General features: G+C 29.6%; 3 protein-coding genes across 3 annotated transcripts; 2 read left to right on the forward strand and 1 right to left on the reverse strand.

Annotated features, from left to right (window-relative positions):
- The first annotated feature begins 1,233 nt into the window (after window positions 1-1,233).
- LOC135949321 (S-formylglutathione hydrolase) lies at window positions 1,234-2,381 on the forward strand. The gene has a single exon (XM_065498845.1). The coding sequence runs from the start codon at window positions 1,344-1,346 to the stop codon at window positions 2,199-2,201; it is 858 nt and encodes a 285-aa protein (XP_065354917.1). The 5' UTR covers window positions 1,234-1,343; the 3' UTR covers window positions 2,202-2,381.
- Window positions 2,222-7,606, reverse strand: LOC135949093 (zinc finger protein 271-like). The gene is made up of 11 exons (XM_065498554.1): window positions 7,377-7,606; window positions 6,609-7,312; window positions 6,416-6,550; window positions 6,243-6,353; window positions 6,019-6,181; window positions 3,948-4,127; window positions 3,481-3,882; window positions 3,100-3,422; window positions 2,883-3,017; window positions 2,704-2,814; window positions 2,222-2,632 (listed from the first exon to the last, which is right to left on the reverse strand). The coding sequence occupies exons 1-11, from the start codon at window positions 7,533-7,535 to the stop codon at window positions 2,443-2,445; spliced, it is 2,613 nt and encodes an 870-aa protein (XP_065354626.1). The 5' UTR covers window positions 7,536-7,606; the 3' UTR covers window positions 2,222-2,442.
- An 835-nt stretch (window positions 7,607-8,441) lies between these two features.
- On the forward strand, window positions 8,442-9,757 carry mRpL45 (mitochondrial ribosomal protein L45). Its single transcript, XM_065515617.1, has 2 exons — window positions 8,442-8,578; window positions 8,643-9,757. The coding sequence occupies exons 1-2, from the start codon at window positions 8,534-8,536 to the stop codon at window positions 9,657-9,659; spliced, it is 1,062 nt and encodes a 353-aa protein (XP_065371689.1). The 5' UTR covers window positions 8,442-8,533; the 3' UTR covers window positions 9,660-9,757.
- Window positions 9,758-21,615: the final 11,858 nt, after the last annotated feature.

Consider the following 21,615-nt stretch of genomic DNA (forward strand, 5'->3'; position numbering starts at 1 on the left):
ATCAGTTGTGCTGCCGATGGCACCTTATTAAATGCACCTTGGGCGAATCTAATAGATTCTAGATTCGCCTTGAATACTATATTCGCCTTTATAATAAATGAAGTTTTCAGAATAACGAAACTTTTTATTACCAACTTTGTATTTAAGAGGTAGAGAACATGAAATTTGTTTTTATAATTTATTTATAGACTATTTTTATTTATTACATGATTTTTCTAATTAATTTATCTTAAAGCATTATTACTTTTTTAAATTTGGTTTTGTAAATTAAAAAACACTATTTTAATAGAAATAACGCAAATTTAAATGCTTATGTTAAATATAATTTTTTCAAAAATTGTTTGAATAATCATTTTGCAAAATATTAGCAAATAAATGTTTTTTCCGTACAAAATTATTTTCAAATTAAAATTAGTATTTATTTTCAACATGCGACGATTACAAATAATTAATTATAGAATAAATTCATAGAAAGAAAGTACAAAAAAATCTCAGTAAAAAAATTTTACAAAATAACTTTCTTTTCAAACATATGTGTGAAAAGTACAAGAATTGGGTTTTTGAAAACAGATTTCGGTTTTTGGCTCTTAGTTGTCATCTATGGTATATAATAAATAGAATCAGAATTTAAAGAGCTTAAATAACATGATTTGTAAAAATTTAATGAATCAAAATGAAAAATGTTTGTAAGATTCATCCTCCAATGCGGAACGAATATTTATCGAAGATAATTAACGAAAACTGAAATCATTTATACAGTTACTGGAAGGATTTCTATAATCCTGTACTACAGAACTTTTTTTAAATTTATAATTGACCCATTGTCGGTCCGAATTTCTTATAGGGAGAGTTTTCAATATTTAGGACTATATATTTTCTTTTGTTTGACGTTACAAGAATTGTATAATTGAGAATTTATTTTCTACTGAGTGTACCTTATATTGTTGTATCATGCTTTGGACGATATTGAAGATTTTTTTTAGTCCAATTTTAATGATTTTACACAAAAATAAGCCATTTTACTAAAAGTACAACATTTAACAAAACCACATGCAAATTGTTTTTGTTTATGATGGCTAGAACAGTCAATTTCTGCCTGTTGTTTTTGTTGCTATGACGTTTGTTATAGTATTCGCAACAACAAACACTAGTAAATTCGAAAGTTCTAGCCTCTAAATAAGTGAAGAAAAAATAATCAAATGTGCTACCGACACCACCTTAAAATGAATACCTCTTGAGTGGAGCCGGTCAAAGTTTTGTCATCAGATAAGACTTTCGCAAAAAACTCGAATAGTTTCATTATAATTTAATATTTTTTCAACATTATTAAGAAAATTGTTAACATGTCTCTAAAGCTTTTGTCGACCAACAAATGTTTCGAAGGTGAGCAACGTGTCTACAGTCATGACTCCACCACCTTGGGATGTGAAATGAAATTCGGTGTTTATGTGCCGCCCAGCATGTTGGAAGATAAAACCGAATGTCCGGTGTTGTACTTTTTGAGTGGCTTAACTTGTACCCAAGACAACTTTATACACAAATCGGGTGTTCAACAATATGCCGCCAAACATGGCTTAGTAGTGGTGAACCCGGATACATCTCCTCGTGGCCTTAATATTGAGGGTGAAAATGATGCCTATGATTTTGGTACTGGAGCTGGCTTCTACATCAATGCGACCCAGGAACCTTGGTCAAAGAATTATCAAATGTTTTCCTATGTCACTCATGAATTGGTGGAATTGATCAATAAAACCTTTGCTGTGCTACCCAATAAGAAGGGCATTTTTGGCCATAGCATGGGTGGCCATGGTGCTTTGGTTTGTGCTCTAAAGAATCCCGGCCAGTATCAATCGGTTTCGGCCTTTGCACCTATTTCCAATCCCATGGAGTGTCCTTGGGGACAAAAAGCTTTTAAAGGATATTTGGGTGATGACCAAGAAGCCTGGAAACAATGGGATGCTACTCATTTAGCCAAGAACTATGCCGGCGCCCCTTTGGAGTTATTTGTGGACCAGGGTAGCGAAGATGATTTCCTCAAGCAAAAGCAATTGCTTCCCGACAATTTGCTTGGCGCCACTGCCAACAATGATCATTTGCAAACCATTTACAAATTGCGTGAAGGTTACGATCACAGCTATTACTATATTGCCTCTTTTGTGGGCGAACACATTGACTATCATGCAAAGTTATTAAAACAATAAATAATGGTGCAATTGGGGAATTTAATTTCAGAATATTTACTCATTGAGATTGTTTATTTTACAACTTAAATAAAGTAAATGTCCAAATACATAATTTTAATATTAAACTATATTTTTGTATAAAGTTAAAGCTAAACTAAAAAAAAGAAAAAATATATAAATGAATGTGTATTAACTGCAGTAAGTAGAGTTTTAATCAATTAAAAATATAGTATAGTTGTTGTAGTTCATTACTATACGCTTAGATTTCCAGCAGTTGTTGGGCTGCTGCTTCTACATGGACATCATGGTGATAGACGGCTTCATGCTCTTGATTGGCCTCCATTTTGGCTACCTCGACTACTTCCAGTTTGATGCCTTTTCTCTCATGTATCAATTTATGGTTCCGCAACTTGTAGTTCTGTGGAAAACCTTTGCCACAAATATCGCAGCTGCAAAAAATTACACGTAAATCAAATTCAAAGGGGTTCAATTAAAAAATATATAATTTGTTTAAACTTACACAAAAGGCTTTTCACCGGTATGGATCATTTTGTGGAATTTCAAAGTATTTGTGTAAGTAAAGCTCTTGCCACAAACATCGCAGACATAAGGGCGTTCATTGGTATGGATACTAAAAAAATAAAAATATTTATACATTGTGTGCAATTAAATCGATTTTGACCTCATTCTTCTACTTACCGATGATGCTTGTTTCTGGTTGATAAATCAGCAAATGCAGCTGGACAATAACTGCATTTATAGGGTCTATTACCTGTATGGGTGTTCATATGACGTGCCAATTGCTGGCCTTGTGCAAAGCAATGCCCACAAATTCTATAAGAAAACAAAAGTATAACTCAAAATTCCTTCCAAATTTCTCAATCAAAATTGAATTAAAATATTGTTAGCAACTTACTCGCATTCATGTGGTTTAATTCCTTTATGTAACTTAATGTGTTCTGTAAGTCTACCCTGTGAGGGATATTTATTACCACAGAAATCACATATGTAAGATGTTTCCTTGGGTTTCTTTTCTTTGGGTGCTCGTTTTGCACGTTTTGCTGCAGGAGCAGCTGCTTTACGGCTGGTAGAGGCTTGGACTGCAGAACGTTTTGCTGCGACTTTAGATTTTTGCTTAGAATTTTCATTATTAATAAATTCCTCGTCGTCTGATGAAGGCAATTCCAAATCTTCTTCTAATTCAAGATATTCCACATTATCCTGGCTATCGGGTAGGCTCTACAAGACAAAAATAAATTTAAATAATAACAAAAACAAAAATCTCCTGTTTCCCTACGTCATTATCAAAGGTATCATCGGCAAGTTGGAAAACTTCTTTTTCCTCTTCCTCCGTCATGGGTTCATAGATCTCAACAAAATCATCATCTTCCTCCTGTATATGAACCGTATATTCTTCTTTTACCATCCCAAGATTTTCCTGCTCCAGTTTGACCATTAAACCTTCGTTAGATTCTTCAACGACATAACCATCTTCCGTTATTGACAAGGTATTTCCAATTGAATCAGTTTCTTCCTCAAATTCATTCTCAGCCGTCGTCTTTTCAACTTCTACAGGGGCTATAAATTTACTTAAATGATTGTGAGACCTTTGACAGGTTAAACGAAATTTGTGGGCCACTTGTAAATATTTATGACATCTGCTGCATATTTTATCGGGATAATGATCAAATTGTTTTATCTTAAACATAGAGAAGCGAATTATTTGTAAGTATTTATTACATTTTAAATCGATTTAATACTTACAGGCACTCCACCACATTCCAATATCATACGCGTCAAATCTTTTTCAGCATTTTTGTCAAATATTGTTTGCATTTCTTCTTTGGGCTGCTTCAAGCAAATTCTACACACCAGCCATTTTTCATTCAGACCAGACTTCATTTTATTGGTATTTTTATGAATTTTAATAATGTAAATAGAACACTATATTATTATATCGAAAATTATTGTTAATTTTATAAATATTTGGTAGAATCTTTTCTATTTATCTTAAATTTTTTAACAAAATTTCACTGTAAAATATGACGCTCGCGCTTGTTTTGTGTTGTTGCTTTCATAAAGCAAAGTGTCAAATGTGATTGTGACAGCTAAGAGCTGTAAATAGTAGTAGTATATTTATGTTGCCACTTGCTGCAAGTGGCAACACTCCGTTGCGGCTGACATCAGAAAAACCTAAACAATTTTTAATTTATAAAAAGTGTTGTGATTCACAAACAACTTTTTTTTTAATAATAAAATACAATTTTGTAAAGTTTTGAAAAAAAAAATATGGCAAACGTAGTAATAATAATTTGTTCTGGAGCCAGTTTCTGGAAATATACCAGTTACATCCAGCTTTGTGGCAGATTAAGAAGGATCATCCTGCCGAGTCCTGGGAAAAAGGGCTTAACATGCTCATTGAAAAAACGAAAGAGGTACATCCAGAAAGTGAAGAACAGTTTGAAGTCAGGGTCATCAAAAAATAACATTTATAATCCGAAATTGTGGTATTTTGACCAATTGGCGTCCTTGGACGAAACTGACGATAACGATGTATTCTAACGTTATTTAAATGATTCATAAATATAATATATCATTAGATATGTTTTTTAAAAGGTTTGATAAACCTGATTAGGGTCTGCAATCAATTATCCGAATTATCAAGGTTTTACAATGAATAAAAAATATTCAGCCTTATCATGTAAGGCGTAGTCGTTTTACGACAACGACAGTTTCGTACTAGATTAAAGAAATTATTCAACATGTTTCATTAATCTAGTACGAAACTGTCGTTGTCGTAAAACGACTACGCCTTACATGATAAGGCTGATTTTTAAAATAACGATATTCCCACTATTTTGAGATTGGTCTTATTTTTCCATCACGGTGATAAAATTTATTAAAAATCGAAAAATTCCAGATATGTACTCTAAAAAGCAGAAAATAAATTAATAGAAAACTTTTTTAAAACAAGATTAGGTATAAAATAACGATGTTCCCACCTTTTTGTACTCTAATTTGAGTTTTATTGTCTTCTTTTTCTCGATTTTTTTGATAAAAAAACTGCAAGCTAGAACATTTCTTAAAAAATTATCATTCATAGGTTTATTTCCATAAAAAGAAAATCTATTTCTCTGCCTTTCATTGCCGCCTGAGGTAAAATATAACAAATTGTTCCCGATTCAAATATAAAATTTATGAAACAAATTGAACAAACATAATCAGCCCAATTATGAATAAAAAATCCGCGCTATTTTTTCCCCTTTTCACAGTTTTCCTATTAAAATTCAATTAAAAAAGTAAGCCATTCATTCCTAAAATCAAATTCTTTAGCTTCATTCAGTCTATTATTTAAAAAGATTTCATTTATCGTTGAATTAAAAAATTCATTCAACCTTTGAATGATTAATTTTTTTTTAAATCATATTGAATTTAAATCTTTATTTTCATTAAATTAGTTTTTAATCACTTAAAAATTCGTCAAAAGCCTATTTGTAAATTGAATAAAAATTCAATAATTCAACATATTTAATTAAGCTATTCAATATTCAATGATTCAATAAGAAATTATATCTATAAATAATGAATTCAATAAGTTTTGAGTACTAAGGAATTAATACAACGAATTAATTCGTTGTGAATGGTATGATGGAATTGCTATGAGAATATATTTGATTTTGAAAATTAAATTAAGAATTTATACTATGTTAGTGCTTTTTTAAAATAAAACATCCTAGAATTAAATTTAGAATATTTTTAAGTTTATTTAAAATGTATTACATTATTACAGCAAACAATAACTTTACTTTCTTCCTTTTGAATTGCATTTTTAGATAATTTCTTCAATTTTATATTCCTTTAAAACATCGTCGTCCTCCTCCTTCATATATTCAATAACAGGTGAGTTATTTACAAGTACCATATTAACACTAGTATGACGCTTTTCATGGGCATTTTTATGATGAAGCTGTGAAAAGCTCTTACCACAATAGTCGCAGCTAAAAACAATGTTCTTTTACTAAAAAATGTTTTTAACTAGGTATAATTAAAAATACTTACGTATGAGGTCTTTCGCCAGTATGTGTCATCATGTGTACTTTCAGAACATTGGAATAGGCAAAAGCTTTATCGCACATGTTGCATTTATAAGGCCGTTCATTCGTATGTATTCTGTAAAAGGTTTTTTTTTTTAAATAAATATTTTAATTTTTAAAGTAAAGTATTTTGTAAACCTTTCGTGTTTGATTTTAGTTGAGGGATCTCCAAAACGTGCCTCACAATATTGGCATTTGTAGGGCCGATTGCCTGTATGGGAGTTCATGTGGCGCGACAGTTGTGGCGTGGTAGAAAAACGCTTTTTACAGATTCTATTAAAATATAAAAATTGTTAAAGATCTTAAATTTGACATCATTTAAATAACCTACTCGCATTCATGTGGCTTATCCTTAATATGTATCTTCATATGATTAGTATATTTAATTTTCTCCATGTATGTATTCTCGCAAAACGTACAACTATAAACACCATTGAAACCATCATCCTGACTCTGTTTTCGTTTTCTCTTCACAGGCGGTTTTCTTTCAGTGGGGCGTTTAACACTTAATTCTTTTTCTGGATTTTTAGCCAGCTCTTCAATAATTATATCATCATTATTTAAGTCTTCTTCATACTTATAGGTTGCAATTATATCTTCACTGTCTTCGGTTACGAACTGTTTGGCATCGACTTCTTCCAAAACATATTGCGAACTTTCATCATCACTAAAATCACGAATTTCGCCCTCATCATCTTCAATGCTAGCTGTATAATCTTCATTTTTAGCCGGTGCATTTAATGAGGTTTCCTCGTTTATGTCATATTCTACTATGCTCTCCTCTACAATATAATCTGCATCATCTATTAAGATATTTTCCTCTTCTTCTTGAACTTCAGTTTTTTGATCTTCAGCATCGGAATCAAAATTTATATCAAGCGTATCTTCAGACTCCTCCTTCTGTGGTATCGATATGATAAATTGTTTTAGTTGATTTTGAGACTGTTGGCACAAATCGTGAAATTTATAGGCAGCTCGCAACAGTAACACACATCGATTACAGATTCTACTGGGTAAATTGTTTTGTTGAGTAAGCTGTAGATGTAAAAAGGTACATAAATTAATTAACTTATATTTGTTCGAATGGTTTTTTGTTTACCTTTATTGCTCCACATAATTCTATTTTGTCTTGCAGTGTTGTGCCTAAATCTGTGATTTCCTCTTCAATTATGGGACCAAATATATTGTACAATTTCTTATTTTCACTTTTTAAACATATTCTACATATTAACCATCTGGTATTGAATACTGGATCCATGTTTGAATTCTATTTCGATTTGTTTACGTTTTTAAGTTATCAACAGCTAAAAAAAATTGAATTTACCAAAAAATTTTCAGATAGTTGGCAAGCGAACTAAAATATAAAAAAATGCACACATCTGTTTCCACAAATGTTAGTGTTGCCACCAGCAATGCCAACTATGTCATAGCGAGAAAACAAAGAGAGTGATTAGAGTGACCATTCTAGCATTATTATTTATAATTTAACTAATTTTAAAAACGTTGGTGTTAAAAAATCATTAACTAGTTTTTTTTTCAAATTTCCGTTTTCGTTCACAAAAAAATTTAGCAAAATCTAGCAGACATTTCGAGAGAAAATATGTTTCTCTTTTACTATTTTTTAAGTTAAAAAATGACCATTCTAACATTATTATTTATAATTTAACTAATTTTAAAAAGGTTGGTTTGATTTACATATTTAAATAAATAATGAGTGTGTTCGTTTTCAAAAAATTATTAACTAGGTTTTTTTCAAATGGAAATTTGCGTTCACAAAAAAAATATAGCAAAATCTAGCAGGCAGGAGGATATGTTTGGTGCAAAAACAAATTGTGGGAACAAGTTTTGGTTAAAAATCAATGTAATCGAAAAATCAAATCGTTCATATTTGAGACATTTGTCGATTTTTTCGATCCTAAGTTTGTAGCGGATTTATTGATTTATAAATGATGTAGTTAAGTTATTTAGGGCTATATCGACTCCGCTACCTATAACGATCCAGAATATATGAAATGAAAAATGTGGGTAAAGAAGCATAAACATATTACGACATAAATTTAAAATGGATAGAGAGTTGGCATTACTTAAATTTAAACACAATCCACAACTTGCACTCGAATGCTATCATTTAATAGTGAATACCACTTTTTCGACAGTAAGAAGAAGCGTTGGTAGGATTGGTTGTGTAAAGTGTTTTTTAGGCAACGAAATTTACTAAATTTTTCTTGAAATTATCACTTAGAAACTTACGTAAATATGGAAATGTTATCCTCAAGCAGAAACTGCATAAAATTCATGCAGGTATTTATAATTTTAGCGAATATTATTGGCCAATTACTTAACGACATGTGTATCTTCCAATTAGTGTCTGCAGCCGGGCATGTTGACCCCGGGTGTACAGGCTTTGGTACAAACCCAACAAGTACGCCATCGCCAAACTAAACATTGGGCTCCCAAATTTAAACATATGCGCAAATTGAAATTTGTGAAAATGGATTTGCCCAATTTCCATGAGAAAGCCGAAGAATTACCCCCGGACGAACTAAAGAAGAGAATGAAAGAACGTGGTTTCTTTCCTCCAAGACCCTGGTTAGAAAGACCTTTCCATATCAGTTGTACTGGAGGTATATTTGAGCCTTACGTTCCTCCAGAGGGAGATGGTAAAAAATCGTTCATTTCTGCTGCCGGAGCAAAGCAAAAATTTGAATTCTTGGAAAAGAAATCCAAGTCTATGTTGGCAGTACGTAAAATACGTTCTTATGAAGAAGAGTTTGATACTGATAGTTTCCCCAGCATAGCCCAAGATGTTTATATTGAGGCCCACAACTTTATGGCCCAAAAGAATAAGCATCAATTGCGTGAATTTGTTAGTGAACGTGCCTACCCGGAAATGATGCATAATGTCAAGGATAAAACTATACACTGGAGTTTCATAAAATCCTTAGAACCACCCCGTGTGGTACATGCTCGTGTTACAGATGTCATTTCCAAAGAAAATCTTTTTGCCCAAGTTACTGTGCGTTTCCACACCCAACAAATGTTGGCCATCTATGACCGTTTTGGTCGTCTCATGCATGGCAGTGAAATTTTAGCCAAAGATGTCTTGGAATATGTGGTTTTCGAGAAACATATTTCCAATGAATATGGTAGATGGCGTTTGCACGATAAAATCATACCCGATTGGCTGCCAGCTAAACAACCAGCTCCCATTACCTACAAATTCATTGAAGAGGCTGTGCCAGAGCAAATTTCTGAATCTGAGGAAGCCAAACAATTAGAGGAAGGCCAAAAGAAGCTGGATGCTGGCTCAGAAACAGAACAAACACCTATTGCTGCTACCACAGAGAAGATTGCTTCGAAACCTAATACAACGGCCATTTGATTATATTATTTATTGTTAGGTTGGCATTTTAAACGTAAGCGTTTAAATCCGATTTAATAAATTTTAAACATTTTTTGTTTTCTTTTTTTAAGTTAAAACTTTCGTTTTTTTGATTTACTTTATTTTTTTAAAAACGTGCAATAGAAAACACTTCATAAATAATTTAAATTAGAAGAATTTACAATTTTAGCTGTTTAGGAATGGAAATTATTTCATTTTTATTTGACGATCATGTTTTGCACACAAGAACTATTTTTCTTTATTATTTTTTTCTTTAATAGAAAATTCTCATCTGATCATCATGTATACATATGTGTTAAATATTTACAACTATATATTAAGTTGTTCGTTATTTAGGAGTATGACAGAAAACCAAAATATTTGAGCGTAATTGTATTTAAGCAAATAAAATTTAAATAAACATAACTATTGATTACATTGAATTAATAAAAAAAAGTTGAATTTAAGAAGCAACATTTTTTTGGCTTTTATTTGTTTAATAGATGAATTGAAAAATCTGTGATGAGAAAAAAGTTGTTAATCTTGTGATAGGATTTGCCTACGTGCGATAGATTAACTATTTCTACATTTGTTGATGCCGCCATAATTACCTGGCACGAAAAGCATGTCACAGAATTTCATTCCGATCGAAAGTGAAATTAATTCCGTATTTCGCTTCTTCAAAAAAAGTAAAACGAAAACTTCTTTCGGGATGAAACCACTTTCAGTTTTCAAAGTGGAATTGATATTTCATTGTAACTATGTGTTTTTCTAAAATTTTTAATCAATTTCAGATCAAAAACGTCGTTTTTGTTTTAATATAAAACACGCTGTCAAATTAATATCAGAAATTATTAGAGTTATTAAATATCTTTGGAATCGTTCAAGTAAAACAGAAAAGTGACTATAATTCTGTAAATAGTGGTCCAAATGGAAAAAATACGATCATCTGGGATCACTTATATTTTCAACTAAAAATGGAATTTTTATATTAAATTGAACTGAAACATAAAATTGGTTATTAATAAGTAAATAGTGGTCCAAATGGAAGAAGGACGATCATCGGTGATCACTTTCTTCAACCAAAAATTGATTTTTGATATAAATATTTACTGAAACATAAAAGTGGCTATTAATCGGTAAATCTGTAATTCACTTATATACACATACATACATATGTACATATTTCCAAAAATCAAATTTTCGTATAAAAAATCTAAAAATATTTTAAATCGTTAATAACTTTGTAAATACTGCAATTTTAGGGAAAATAAACTCAATGTGTAATAATTCATATTTTATGTATATCAAAAATCGATTTTTCGTATAAAAGAAACCCAAATATTTTTATATGGTCTGCTATTATGTCGTATTGTCATAAAATATTTTTTTAGTTTAAACAAATTCTTGTTGTGATGCAAACAAAAAAGTGTTATTTTATGACAAACCAATAAGCATAGTTCAAAAAGACTTATTAGTTTATAACTTTTTTGTTTGAAACCCAACAAAAATTTGTTAATAACTTCGTAAATAGGGAAACACAATCTGTGATCACTTATATTTATTTTGAAAATTTAATTGGTACTTTTTCCTCTAATGCATTATATGTAATTTAACCCATTTTTGAGGCAAATTTCATCTTTTGTCAAAAGTCATATTTTGCACTTTCAAGAATGCATTTTTTGTTGTTGGTATTTGATAAAGAAAACATTAAAGCAAATAACGGCAAGTTTTGTTTTTGTAAAAGGCAAGTGGCCAAAGTCATTGTTTGTGAGCAAAGTGTTGAAAGCAGTAGGTATATACAGTGCAATTTGATCGAATTTTTAAGTTTATTTAAATATTTAAAATTAAATATGGAAAACAAAAGTGATAGTTAGTGATTAATAGTTTAAGAAAAAGATTTTAAGGGTCCTCATGTAAACGCTTAAAAGCCTCGCAAACTGTGCAATCTGTGCATTTTTACACTCTCGCAAATGAAATGTCAAAAAATGTATGGAAATTCGTTTGCACAACTCCGATAAGTTTGTGCGACAATTTAGACTCGCAAACTTGAATTTATTGTGCATTTGATGAATCAGCTGCTTTTGTTTACTTTTATTTATAAGAAATAAAAATCAAATAAAATATAAAAATTTTGTGCATGTGAAAATTGTGTAACTTTGGAACAGAATGATTGTATTAAATGACATTGTGTATGAAAACATTAACCAACAGCTAGAACATAAACAAAGTGCTCCAAACTATGTATACCACCGTTTGTTCCAAAGATTTAACTTTCATTCAACATTTTAAAATTAAAATTTATACAATTTGAAAAAAAACAAGTAAGAGTGCTATATTCGGCTGTGCCGAATCTTATATACCCTTCACCAAATTATACTTCAAAATTTTAAATATTTTTAGGTAAACAAAATTTAATTTGTTTTCCAGTTGTTTTTTTTAATTTTTTGAAAAAAAAATTTTTCGATTGTTATTTTAAATTTTTTTTTTTTTTAAATTTAAATTTTTTTTTTTTAAATTTAAATTTTTTTTTTTTAAATTTAAAATTTTTTTTTTTTTTAAATTTAAAATTTTTTTGTTTTTTAAATTTTTTTTTTTGGAAAAAAAAATTCGGGTTAAAATTTTTTTTTCCCGATTTTGACCCGTTGCAGGTCCAACTTACTATGGTCTTATATACGTCGTTGCAAATGTCTTTGAAATATCTATCATTAGATATCCATATTGTCTATATTAATGTCTTAGTAATCCAGATATAGGTAAAAAATAGGTCAAAAATCGAGGTTGTCTTGGTTTTTTCCTCATATCTCAGCCATTTGTGGACAGATTTTGCTGATTTTAAATAGCAAAATTCTCGAAAGCATGTCTGACAGAATTATTGAAGATTTGGATCCTGAAGATATCTGGGGTCTTCAGAAAACTGATTTCAACAGACAGACAGACAGACGGACAGACAGACAGACGGACATGGCTTAATCGACTCCGCTATCTATAAGGATCCAGAATATATATACTTTATAGGGTCGGAAATGAAAAATGTAGAAATTACAAACGGAATGACAAACTTATATATACCCTTCTCACGAAGGTGAAGGGTATAATTATTAAAGCTTTTGTTGAATTTATGTATTTTTATTTGACAAATAGGTATAAATTTTCTGTATAAACTTGCACAAAATTGAAAAGGTGGGTTCATGAAACATGTCGCGCAAATTTGCCCATTTGCACAAATGGGAAACTTAAGCGTTTAAATGAGTACCCTTTTTGTTTTAAAAAAAATACTTCTGACATAACCTTTAATTTTATAATTGTTCCTGAAAGATGATTTGTTTAACAATCAGAACTTTAAACAATCAGAAACGTGTTAAATGAAGAATTTTGATTTTAATTTGTTAATTTCAACTTTTTGATAAATATAATTTTTCGTAGGCAGCCTCCCCTTGCAAAATAGCTAACTTGCTGAATTTTGGTTAGATGAGCAGATTTAAAAAAAATATTTTGTTTTGAGGTTTTGGAAATCAAATAGTTTGTATTTCACACAGTTCACATTTTTACCCACGTAAATCAGAAGAAATTTTAAAATTTACGCCACCATATTGGATCCGCCTTTTTATACCCTTCACCTTCGTGAGAAGGGTATATATAAGTTTGTCATTCCGTTTGTAATTTCTACATTTTCATTTCCGACCCTATAAAGTATATATATTCTGGATCCTTATAGATAGCTCGAGTAAGCCATGCTCGTCTGTCTGTTCAACTTTCCGAAGTCCCCAAATAACTTACATACACCAATATCACCGGAATTCTTCTTAAAATCGAGAAAATCGGTCCACAAATGGCTGAGATATAAAGAAAAAATCAGGACAGCCTAGATTTTTGACCTATATCTGGATTACTATGTCATTAATATAGACAATATGGATATCTAATGATAGATATTTCAAAGACCATAGCAATGACGTATACAAGACCATAGTAAGTTGGACATTAGAGTGACAGCCGATTTTTTTTTTTTAGATTTCAAAGAGTGCCGGGTGGAATATTGTGACACTAGGCCTAAATGTTAAGTGCTGAAAATTTGAGCCAAATCGGGCAACGATTTCTGGACGCGCATCGAGGTCAAAGTTCAGATATATGCAAAATTGTACTGTTAATATGGAATAAATAGGTGAAACTCGTTAGCTTTCTGCATTGTTTTCTAGAAATATGTAGATTTATTTATATTAATGAATATTACATTAAAAAAAAAGTTTTGGAAATTAACCCTGTATCTCCTTTGGTTCAAAATGACCCAAAAACTGTATTATCGCCAAAATTAGAGAAAAATGCAAATTTTTCAGTTTTTGAAAAAAATTTGCTACTAAATAAATACTTTTGCAATTGAATGCAAAAGAATCGAAATATGTACGTAATTATCGTTGTAATGAGATATAAATGACAAAATTTGATTAAAAAATGTTAAAGTTATTACAAATTCGCCAGACCATTACCGTGTTTCAGACCACTTGAACAAAAAATTTAGATATTTCGAGAAAAATTAAAATAAAAGCTCATTTTTACTTAAAATATGTCCATATTTACTTGTATATGAGTTTTTGTCTTCGTAGGATACCGTTAACCTATTCGCAGGTATGGCCAAAAAAAATAATTTTTTTAACGGCTGTTTCAAAACTCCATTTTCAAATTTTTAAAAATTTTGTTAAACAAATTTCAGTTTTTTTCGATCATCACATTGGGGTTTATTGAGATCAAAATAGGGAATAAAAATATGAAAAAATTATGTCAATACCTCTTACAGTTTTTCCGTACCTGTGATTGAAATTTTGCGTTTTTCAAGAAAAACTAATTTTTTGTCCATATTTAGGCGAATGAGTCCAATTTCCTTACTGTTATAAATTTTAAGTAAAACTTATTCACAGTATTATAATCCTGCTAATTTTAAATATGGTCTGAAAGTTTTACTAAAATCAGAAAACGTTAACCTTAAAATCGTGAAGGTCAAAGGTCAAATTTTTCAATATTTGGAATTTCTAATGAAAAGATAGCGAAATGTTATATATTTTTGGGCCGATTTTAATGCAACTTAAGGAAAATATAACATAAAGTCCAGAATTTAAAATAACAGCACTAAAATGGAAATTAACCCTTAGCAGCACTTGGGGTCCAAATTATTCTCAACTTTTAAAATCAAGAAAAACACAACCGTTTTGACCCCAAGTCCTCTTAAAGGTTAAAATTCATTTTTGCACTGTTGTTGTAAATGCTAGACCCCAATATATATTTTCCTCAAGTTTCATGAAAATCGGCCCAAAAATATGTAACATTTCGCTATCTTTTCATTAGAAATTCCAAATATTGAAAAATTTGGCATTTGACCTTCACGATTCAAAGGTTATCGTTTTCCGATTTTAGTAAAACTTTCAGAACATATTTAAAATTACAAGGACTATAATATTATGAATAGGTTTTACTTAAAATTTATAACAGTAAGGAAATTGGACTCATTCGCCTAAATATGGACAAAAAATTAGTTTTTCTTGAAAAACGCAAAATTTCAATCGCAGGTACGGAAAAACTGTAAGAGGTATTGACATAATTTTTTCATATTTTTATTCCCTATTTTGATCTCAATAAACCCCAATGTGATGATCGAAAAAAACTGAAATTTGTTTAACAAAATTTTTAAAAATTTGAAAATGGAGTTTTGAAACAGCCGTTAAAAAAATTATTTTTTTTGGCCATACCTGCGAATAGGTTAACGGTATCCTACGAAGACAAAAACTCATATACAAGTAAATATGGACATATTTTAAGTAAAAATGAGCTTTTATTTTAATTTTTCTCGAAATATCTAAATTTTGATTCTAAATTTTTTGTTCAAGTGGTCTGAAACACGATAATGGTCTGGCGAATTTGTAATAACTTTAACATTTTTTAATCAAATTTTGTCATTTATATCTCATTACAACGATAATTACGTACATATTTCGATTCTTTTGCATTCAATTGCAAAAGTATTTATTTAGTAGCAAATTTTTATCAAAAACTGAAAAATTTGCATTTTTCTCTAATTTTGGCGATAATACAGTTTTTGGGTCATTTTGAACCAAAGGAGATACAGGGTTAATTTCAAAAACTTTTTTTTAATGTAATATTCATTAATATAAATAAATCTACATATTTCTAGAAAACAATGCAGAAAGTTAACGAGTTTCACCTATTTATTCCATATTAACAGTAAAATTTTGCATATATCTGAACTTTGACCTCGATGCGCGTCCAGAAATCGTTGCCCGATTTGGCTCAAATTTTCAGCACTTAACATTTAGGCCTAGTGTCACAATATTCCACCCGGCACTCTTCAAAATTTTAACAAAAAATTTTTTCCATACAACTGATTGTCACTCTATTGGACATACAATGGGACAAAATCGGAATAAAATATTTTTAACAAGAATTGACCTTTTAGAAAAAATACTGTTTTATGTGCCCAGTAGATTATCAATCCGGCATAGAAATTTGTTTTATATCAGTATACATCACAGAAATTATGCTTTAAATAGTCCATTGATAAGAACATTAAATTTCTTCAATATTTTAAATAATAATTATTCAATAGAATTTAATGCATCAAAAACAAATTTTAAAAATTTTTTGTTACAATATTTGAATTAATATTATATTTTTTGTCTATAAATTTATACTTATATATCTTTGTTTTTATATAAGATAAATTATAAGATAATTATACTCTTTTTATTAGTCTGTAAGGAATATTGTTCTCTAGACTTTAAATAAATAAAATTTTTTTTTCCTCATCAAAATTTTTTTTTTGCTAAATACTAAAAAGAATTTAAAATTTAAAAAAAACAATTCGAAAAAATTTCTTTTCCAAAACATGAAAAAAATGGAAAAAAATAAATTTTGTTTACCTAAAAAGTATAATTTGGTGAAGGGTATATAAGATTCGAATATAGCCCTCTTACTTGTTTAATCTGAAATTTTTTTCCTCAGATTCGAAATCAGCATACCCGTTTACCAATTTTCATCCTCGTTCAGTGATTGCTTATAGTTTTGGCCACAAAATGGGTGAAATTAACTATAGTGCAATCGTACATTCTTACCTCCGTTTTCATAAACAATGTTTAAAAGCAAAATTTCCATACAAAATTTGATTTTAAAACGTTGTTTAAATTTAAATTTTGTTTATGAATACGGCTTTTAATATTTTAAATTATTAAATTTATCGACATACAAGTTAGCTGATGAGCATCTGCGTGAAGTTAGAATCAAACACAGGGAGAACTTATGGTACTTTTTGAATTTTTTTTATAATAATATACCTAGAAACATGAAATAAAGCATATCGTCACCTAAAATGCAAAATAACGTAACATCATTTCAAAAATGTTAAAAGTGATGGGAAAAAAACACTGAGGAATTAAAAGTATCTATGATATAAACTTAATTTCTGTCATTTGATCATTATACAGAATGACAAACTCATTTCCAAATTATAATCTTGTTCTTTTTTATTATTTCTTAACTTATTCATTATTATCTATCAACCATTCGATTTTGGGATTTTTGTTGTTATGTTATTTTGCATTTTAGGTGACGATATATGGTCCTGAGTGCATGAGAATACAAAGGGTGTAATGTTATAGGTACATTTTCTTTATTGTTTCGACGTTTTTAGTTGACACCATAACTGTTTATAAATTATTTATTATTAGATTATCGCAGGCAAAAATTATTTACACTTTCGATAGCAAAAGCAAATATAATGGTACATCCTTACACAGAGAAAACAGATTCGTTATGGCAACCGAATTTGTCGCCAATCGAATTTAGTCGGTTACATCTACTATCAAATAAATCAGTTGGAATTACCGAATTTTTGATGTCCTAATGAGACTTTATTGGTATACAGAGAAAATAAATTTGTTATGGCAGCCGAATTTTTTTACATGCAATCGGAGAACATATTTTAATACAACCGAGAATTTGATTGTAACCACCATATTTACTATTAAAACCTGAATACACATCGGTTGAAGTTACCGAATCACTTCAATTTATTTTAGTCTCACAGAAATGATTACATAAACCAATTTAACAATTGTTGGAATCGTAATACAATTATAAATATATATTTTTAGCTGTAAATATGGAAAATCTGTTGAATTAATACATTTTCCATAGTTATAATAAACTTTTAGTTCATTTAATTAAATATTAATAATTGTAACCGATTTCCAACCAAACTGTTTTCTGTGTGTACCCCCATTTTCTTAAAAAAAATTTTAATTCCAGTTAAAATTCAACCACTTGAATTTTAATCTTATGTGTGCTTATTTGATTTGAAATATTCTTTCATAGTCTTACTATGATTGGCGAGCCAGGTTTGCTAGTCTTCTATAAAATTTGAATTTTTGAATCTCGATAAAAGACAAAGCGAATTTACAATTTTAGAATAACTTCATATTCAAATAAAGAACCTAACCTAAGGTCCAATGTCTTTTGTTTCCTTCCAACTTATGTATATTTTCTGACATAAAATTAAATATTTTTTAAAATCTGATACTACTATAAATCATTTCCTTTCTTAATTGAAGTGAGTCATAAAATATGTATTACATTTATATTAAGAAAATAAATAAGAAAATGTTTCTTATTTTGATTTACAGCATTTGTATTGTAATAAATATATATGTATGTGCACATATTGTCTATTCTCAATATTGAAATTGCTTATGGGCATTCACTACAATACCTTCATAAGTAACAACCTCCACTTGAAATGCAAATTTCATAAGCATTTAGAATATTTATTGCATTTCCGATAAGTAAATAATAGTATACTATATTCTATTAGTATTAGAATATTATATGGGTAGACTCCATTATCTTTTCATACGTATGTATAAATAGTGGAGGTATAGAGTGTAATAAAGATACGTGGGTGTAGGACTACTACTTTTACCCTTAACCGTATTTACAGAATATTTTGTTGTCGTTCTTGCTTTGTATGTATGAAGAATGTCTATAATCTTATCAGCCTGTTAGTTTTTTTTTTAATATATTTTTTTTTGTTAATCCTATTGACCCAGAAAATATGTTTTCTTGTCTCCTTCTTCATCATCGTACCCCAACTCCTCCTCAGCGTCTTTTCAATATGTTGTTAAGCTTTTAAAATGTACCGTTATTATATTTTATTTTTATACACTAAAGCTTAAACCCTTTTTGTAACAATAAATAAAATTTATCACTCTGTGTGTAATCTCTACTTACTACTACTACTACTGCTATCGCTCGCTTCCACTACTGCTTGCTACAACTGCTTGCTACCACCTACAACTGTTACCACAAATAACAACAACGACAACAGCAACTACAATACATAAATACAACTACTTATCCAAACTCAAGTAGAGCAATTATTTAACTAAACTATAGGGGGGATCTGTAAGGTCAAGGTCAAATACCTCTCTTTGGCTATATGCTGCAGTCAAGCCAGCCAACACAGCACGAAAAATTCAATTTGAATTCTTTTTGCAATTTCAAAAAGTTACAAAATTATTGTACGATTATAAATAAACAGAGAAAAACAAAACAAATTAATAGCTAAAACCCCAAAAGACCGGCCGACTGAACCGTACAATCGACCCCTTAGAGTGTTTAACAACTCAGCTTCTGTTGGTTTTTTTCTTTAGCTTTTTTTTTCTTTGTGCAAATAGAAAATGAAGTGATTAATTTTCTTTCATTTGTTCTTTATTATTTTATCATCTTTTATAATTTTTTCGTCTGTTTTTTGTATTTCTTTTTTTGGTTTTTATACCACGTATTATTTATGTGCTTAAAATTTATTTAAATTAAATTTTATAGAGGTTTAGCAAAATGGGTTTGAAACAAAATTATTTGCATAAATAATAAAGTATAAGAAAATCAAAGTGAAAAGAAATCCTTGTTAAGAAATTCAGAGGGGATCAGAGAGTACTTTTTTTCTATATTAGAAAGTACCTTGAAGATATAAAGCCAGAGTGCAAGAAAGTAAATATTTCATCTCTAATATACTAAGGCCAGATTCAGAAACACAAACAAACGGCAAATTTAATTTCAAAATCTGTATAATAATGACAAAATTTCCAAATATTTTTTTTATTGGTTTTCATGCAAAATTTTTAAAATAATTAAACTTACCAAATTTTGTATAGACACCTCTATTCTATAGACATTTATGTATCATAGAGCCATATTCCGGGAATATATTTGTATGGGTGCTAGAAGAAATCATAGACCGATCCTTACCATTTTTACATTTAAAGAAAATTTAGATACATTTTAAAAAATATCACATTTTTTTGGAGGATGTCTCACAGTTTGGTCCATAACTCTGGTTCTGCTTGACAGGTTTTGCACATTTTCAATATTTCTAATCAACAACGAATATTTGAGGCATATTTCATCCCCCTTAAATCCTTTCCTGTAGGCCCTATCGTGCCATCAACGGACAGATAGATGGACAGATGGACATACAAAGCTAGATCGCCTTAGAATTTTATAAGGACCCGGAATATGTGTATAAGCGATAAATATGTCGATGTGTTACAAACGGAATGACAGAATCAATATATCCCCATCTTTTTGGTGGTGGGTACACAATTTTCATCTTGTAGATGGAATTTTTAATGCAATATCAACAACGTAAGGACGTAAACTATTTTGTAATAAAAAAAGCTCTTAAAAAAAGTACTTAAAATGTAAAATGTACAATAAATAGTACTTAATATACCAAACCTGTTGTATTGTCTTGCATTTTATAATTTTTTTTATTCGTCTCTTTTTTAATTGTTATAAACTACAGCTAGTACTCAATACAATATGTATAATTAATTTCATATTAAATACCATTTTACATAATTAAGTACTTATTCCAAGAAAGATATTAAAATTTAAAATAACAAATGGTAGAACAAGGATGTTTTATGAAATATGAAGTAAGGAAAAAGGATTTTGTTAAAGTGCTATAATTTAAGAGATCTTTAGTAATTAATTTAATTCTGTATTTAGAAATTATTTGCTTCTATATTGTTAGGTAAATTGTTTAACTTTGGAACAGTACATCAAATTTGTGTCATTAGATAGGTTTTTGTTTGCGGAATTACTCTATATAGAAAAAGGATGTACTACGAATTTGCAATATCGATTTTAATTTAACGGTCTGTAATGACAGTTGCAACATTCATCTTGTTTATAAACATGTTCATCAGTAGAAGCTTCTACTTATCAACAATGTTGATATAATGCGGTTGATTAGTATTGTTTTTAAGTATGGCAACACTAAATGTTTAAGCTGCTAACATTAACATTAAAAAGCTCTTGAATTGTGGGGTGCAATGGCAGGTGGAGGTGTTGGATATCTCATGTTTGGGGAAAGAACGATGGACAAATTTAGTTATTTGAATATTTTAAAAGAACATTTGAAAGCTAGCGCCACTAATTTGCGAATACAAGACGACTATGAGTTCTGACACGACAATGACCCAAAGCGAGAGCGGCTCCTCTACAACGTTAAGGAAGTGGTGCTTCACCCTCACCAGAGCCCAGATTTGAACCCCATAGAATATCTATAAGGTATTTTGGAGAAACAAATTCGCCAGCATAAAATAACTAATAAGCAAATGCTTAAAGATGTCATCGTTCAAGAATGGTGGAATATTTGTGCAGAAACTTCAGAAAAACTGGCTTTATCGGTGAAAAATCACCTAAGATATGTAATTGCTGCTAAAGGACACCACATTCAATATTAAGGACATCATACATCATAATTTGCATTTTATAAATACACATGCAAATTTATTTATAGGGTACGGACAATTTTTTGAGTTAATATGTTGAACTATTTTATTTAATTTTTTTGTTAAAAATATGACCTTTTTTTATTTTACTATTAATT

This window comes from Calliphora vicina, chromosome 1 (assembly GCF_958450345.1).
Source record: "Calliphora vicina chromosome 1, idCalVici1.1, whole genome shotgun sequence".
Lineage (NCBI taxonomy): Eukaryota > Metazoa > Arthropoda > Insecta > Diptera > Calliphoridae > Calliphora > Calliphora vicina.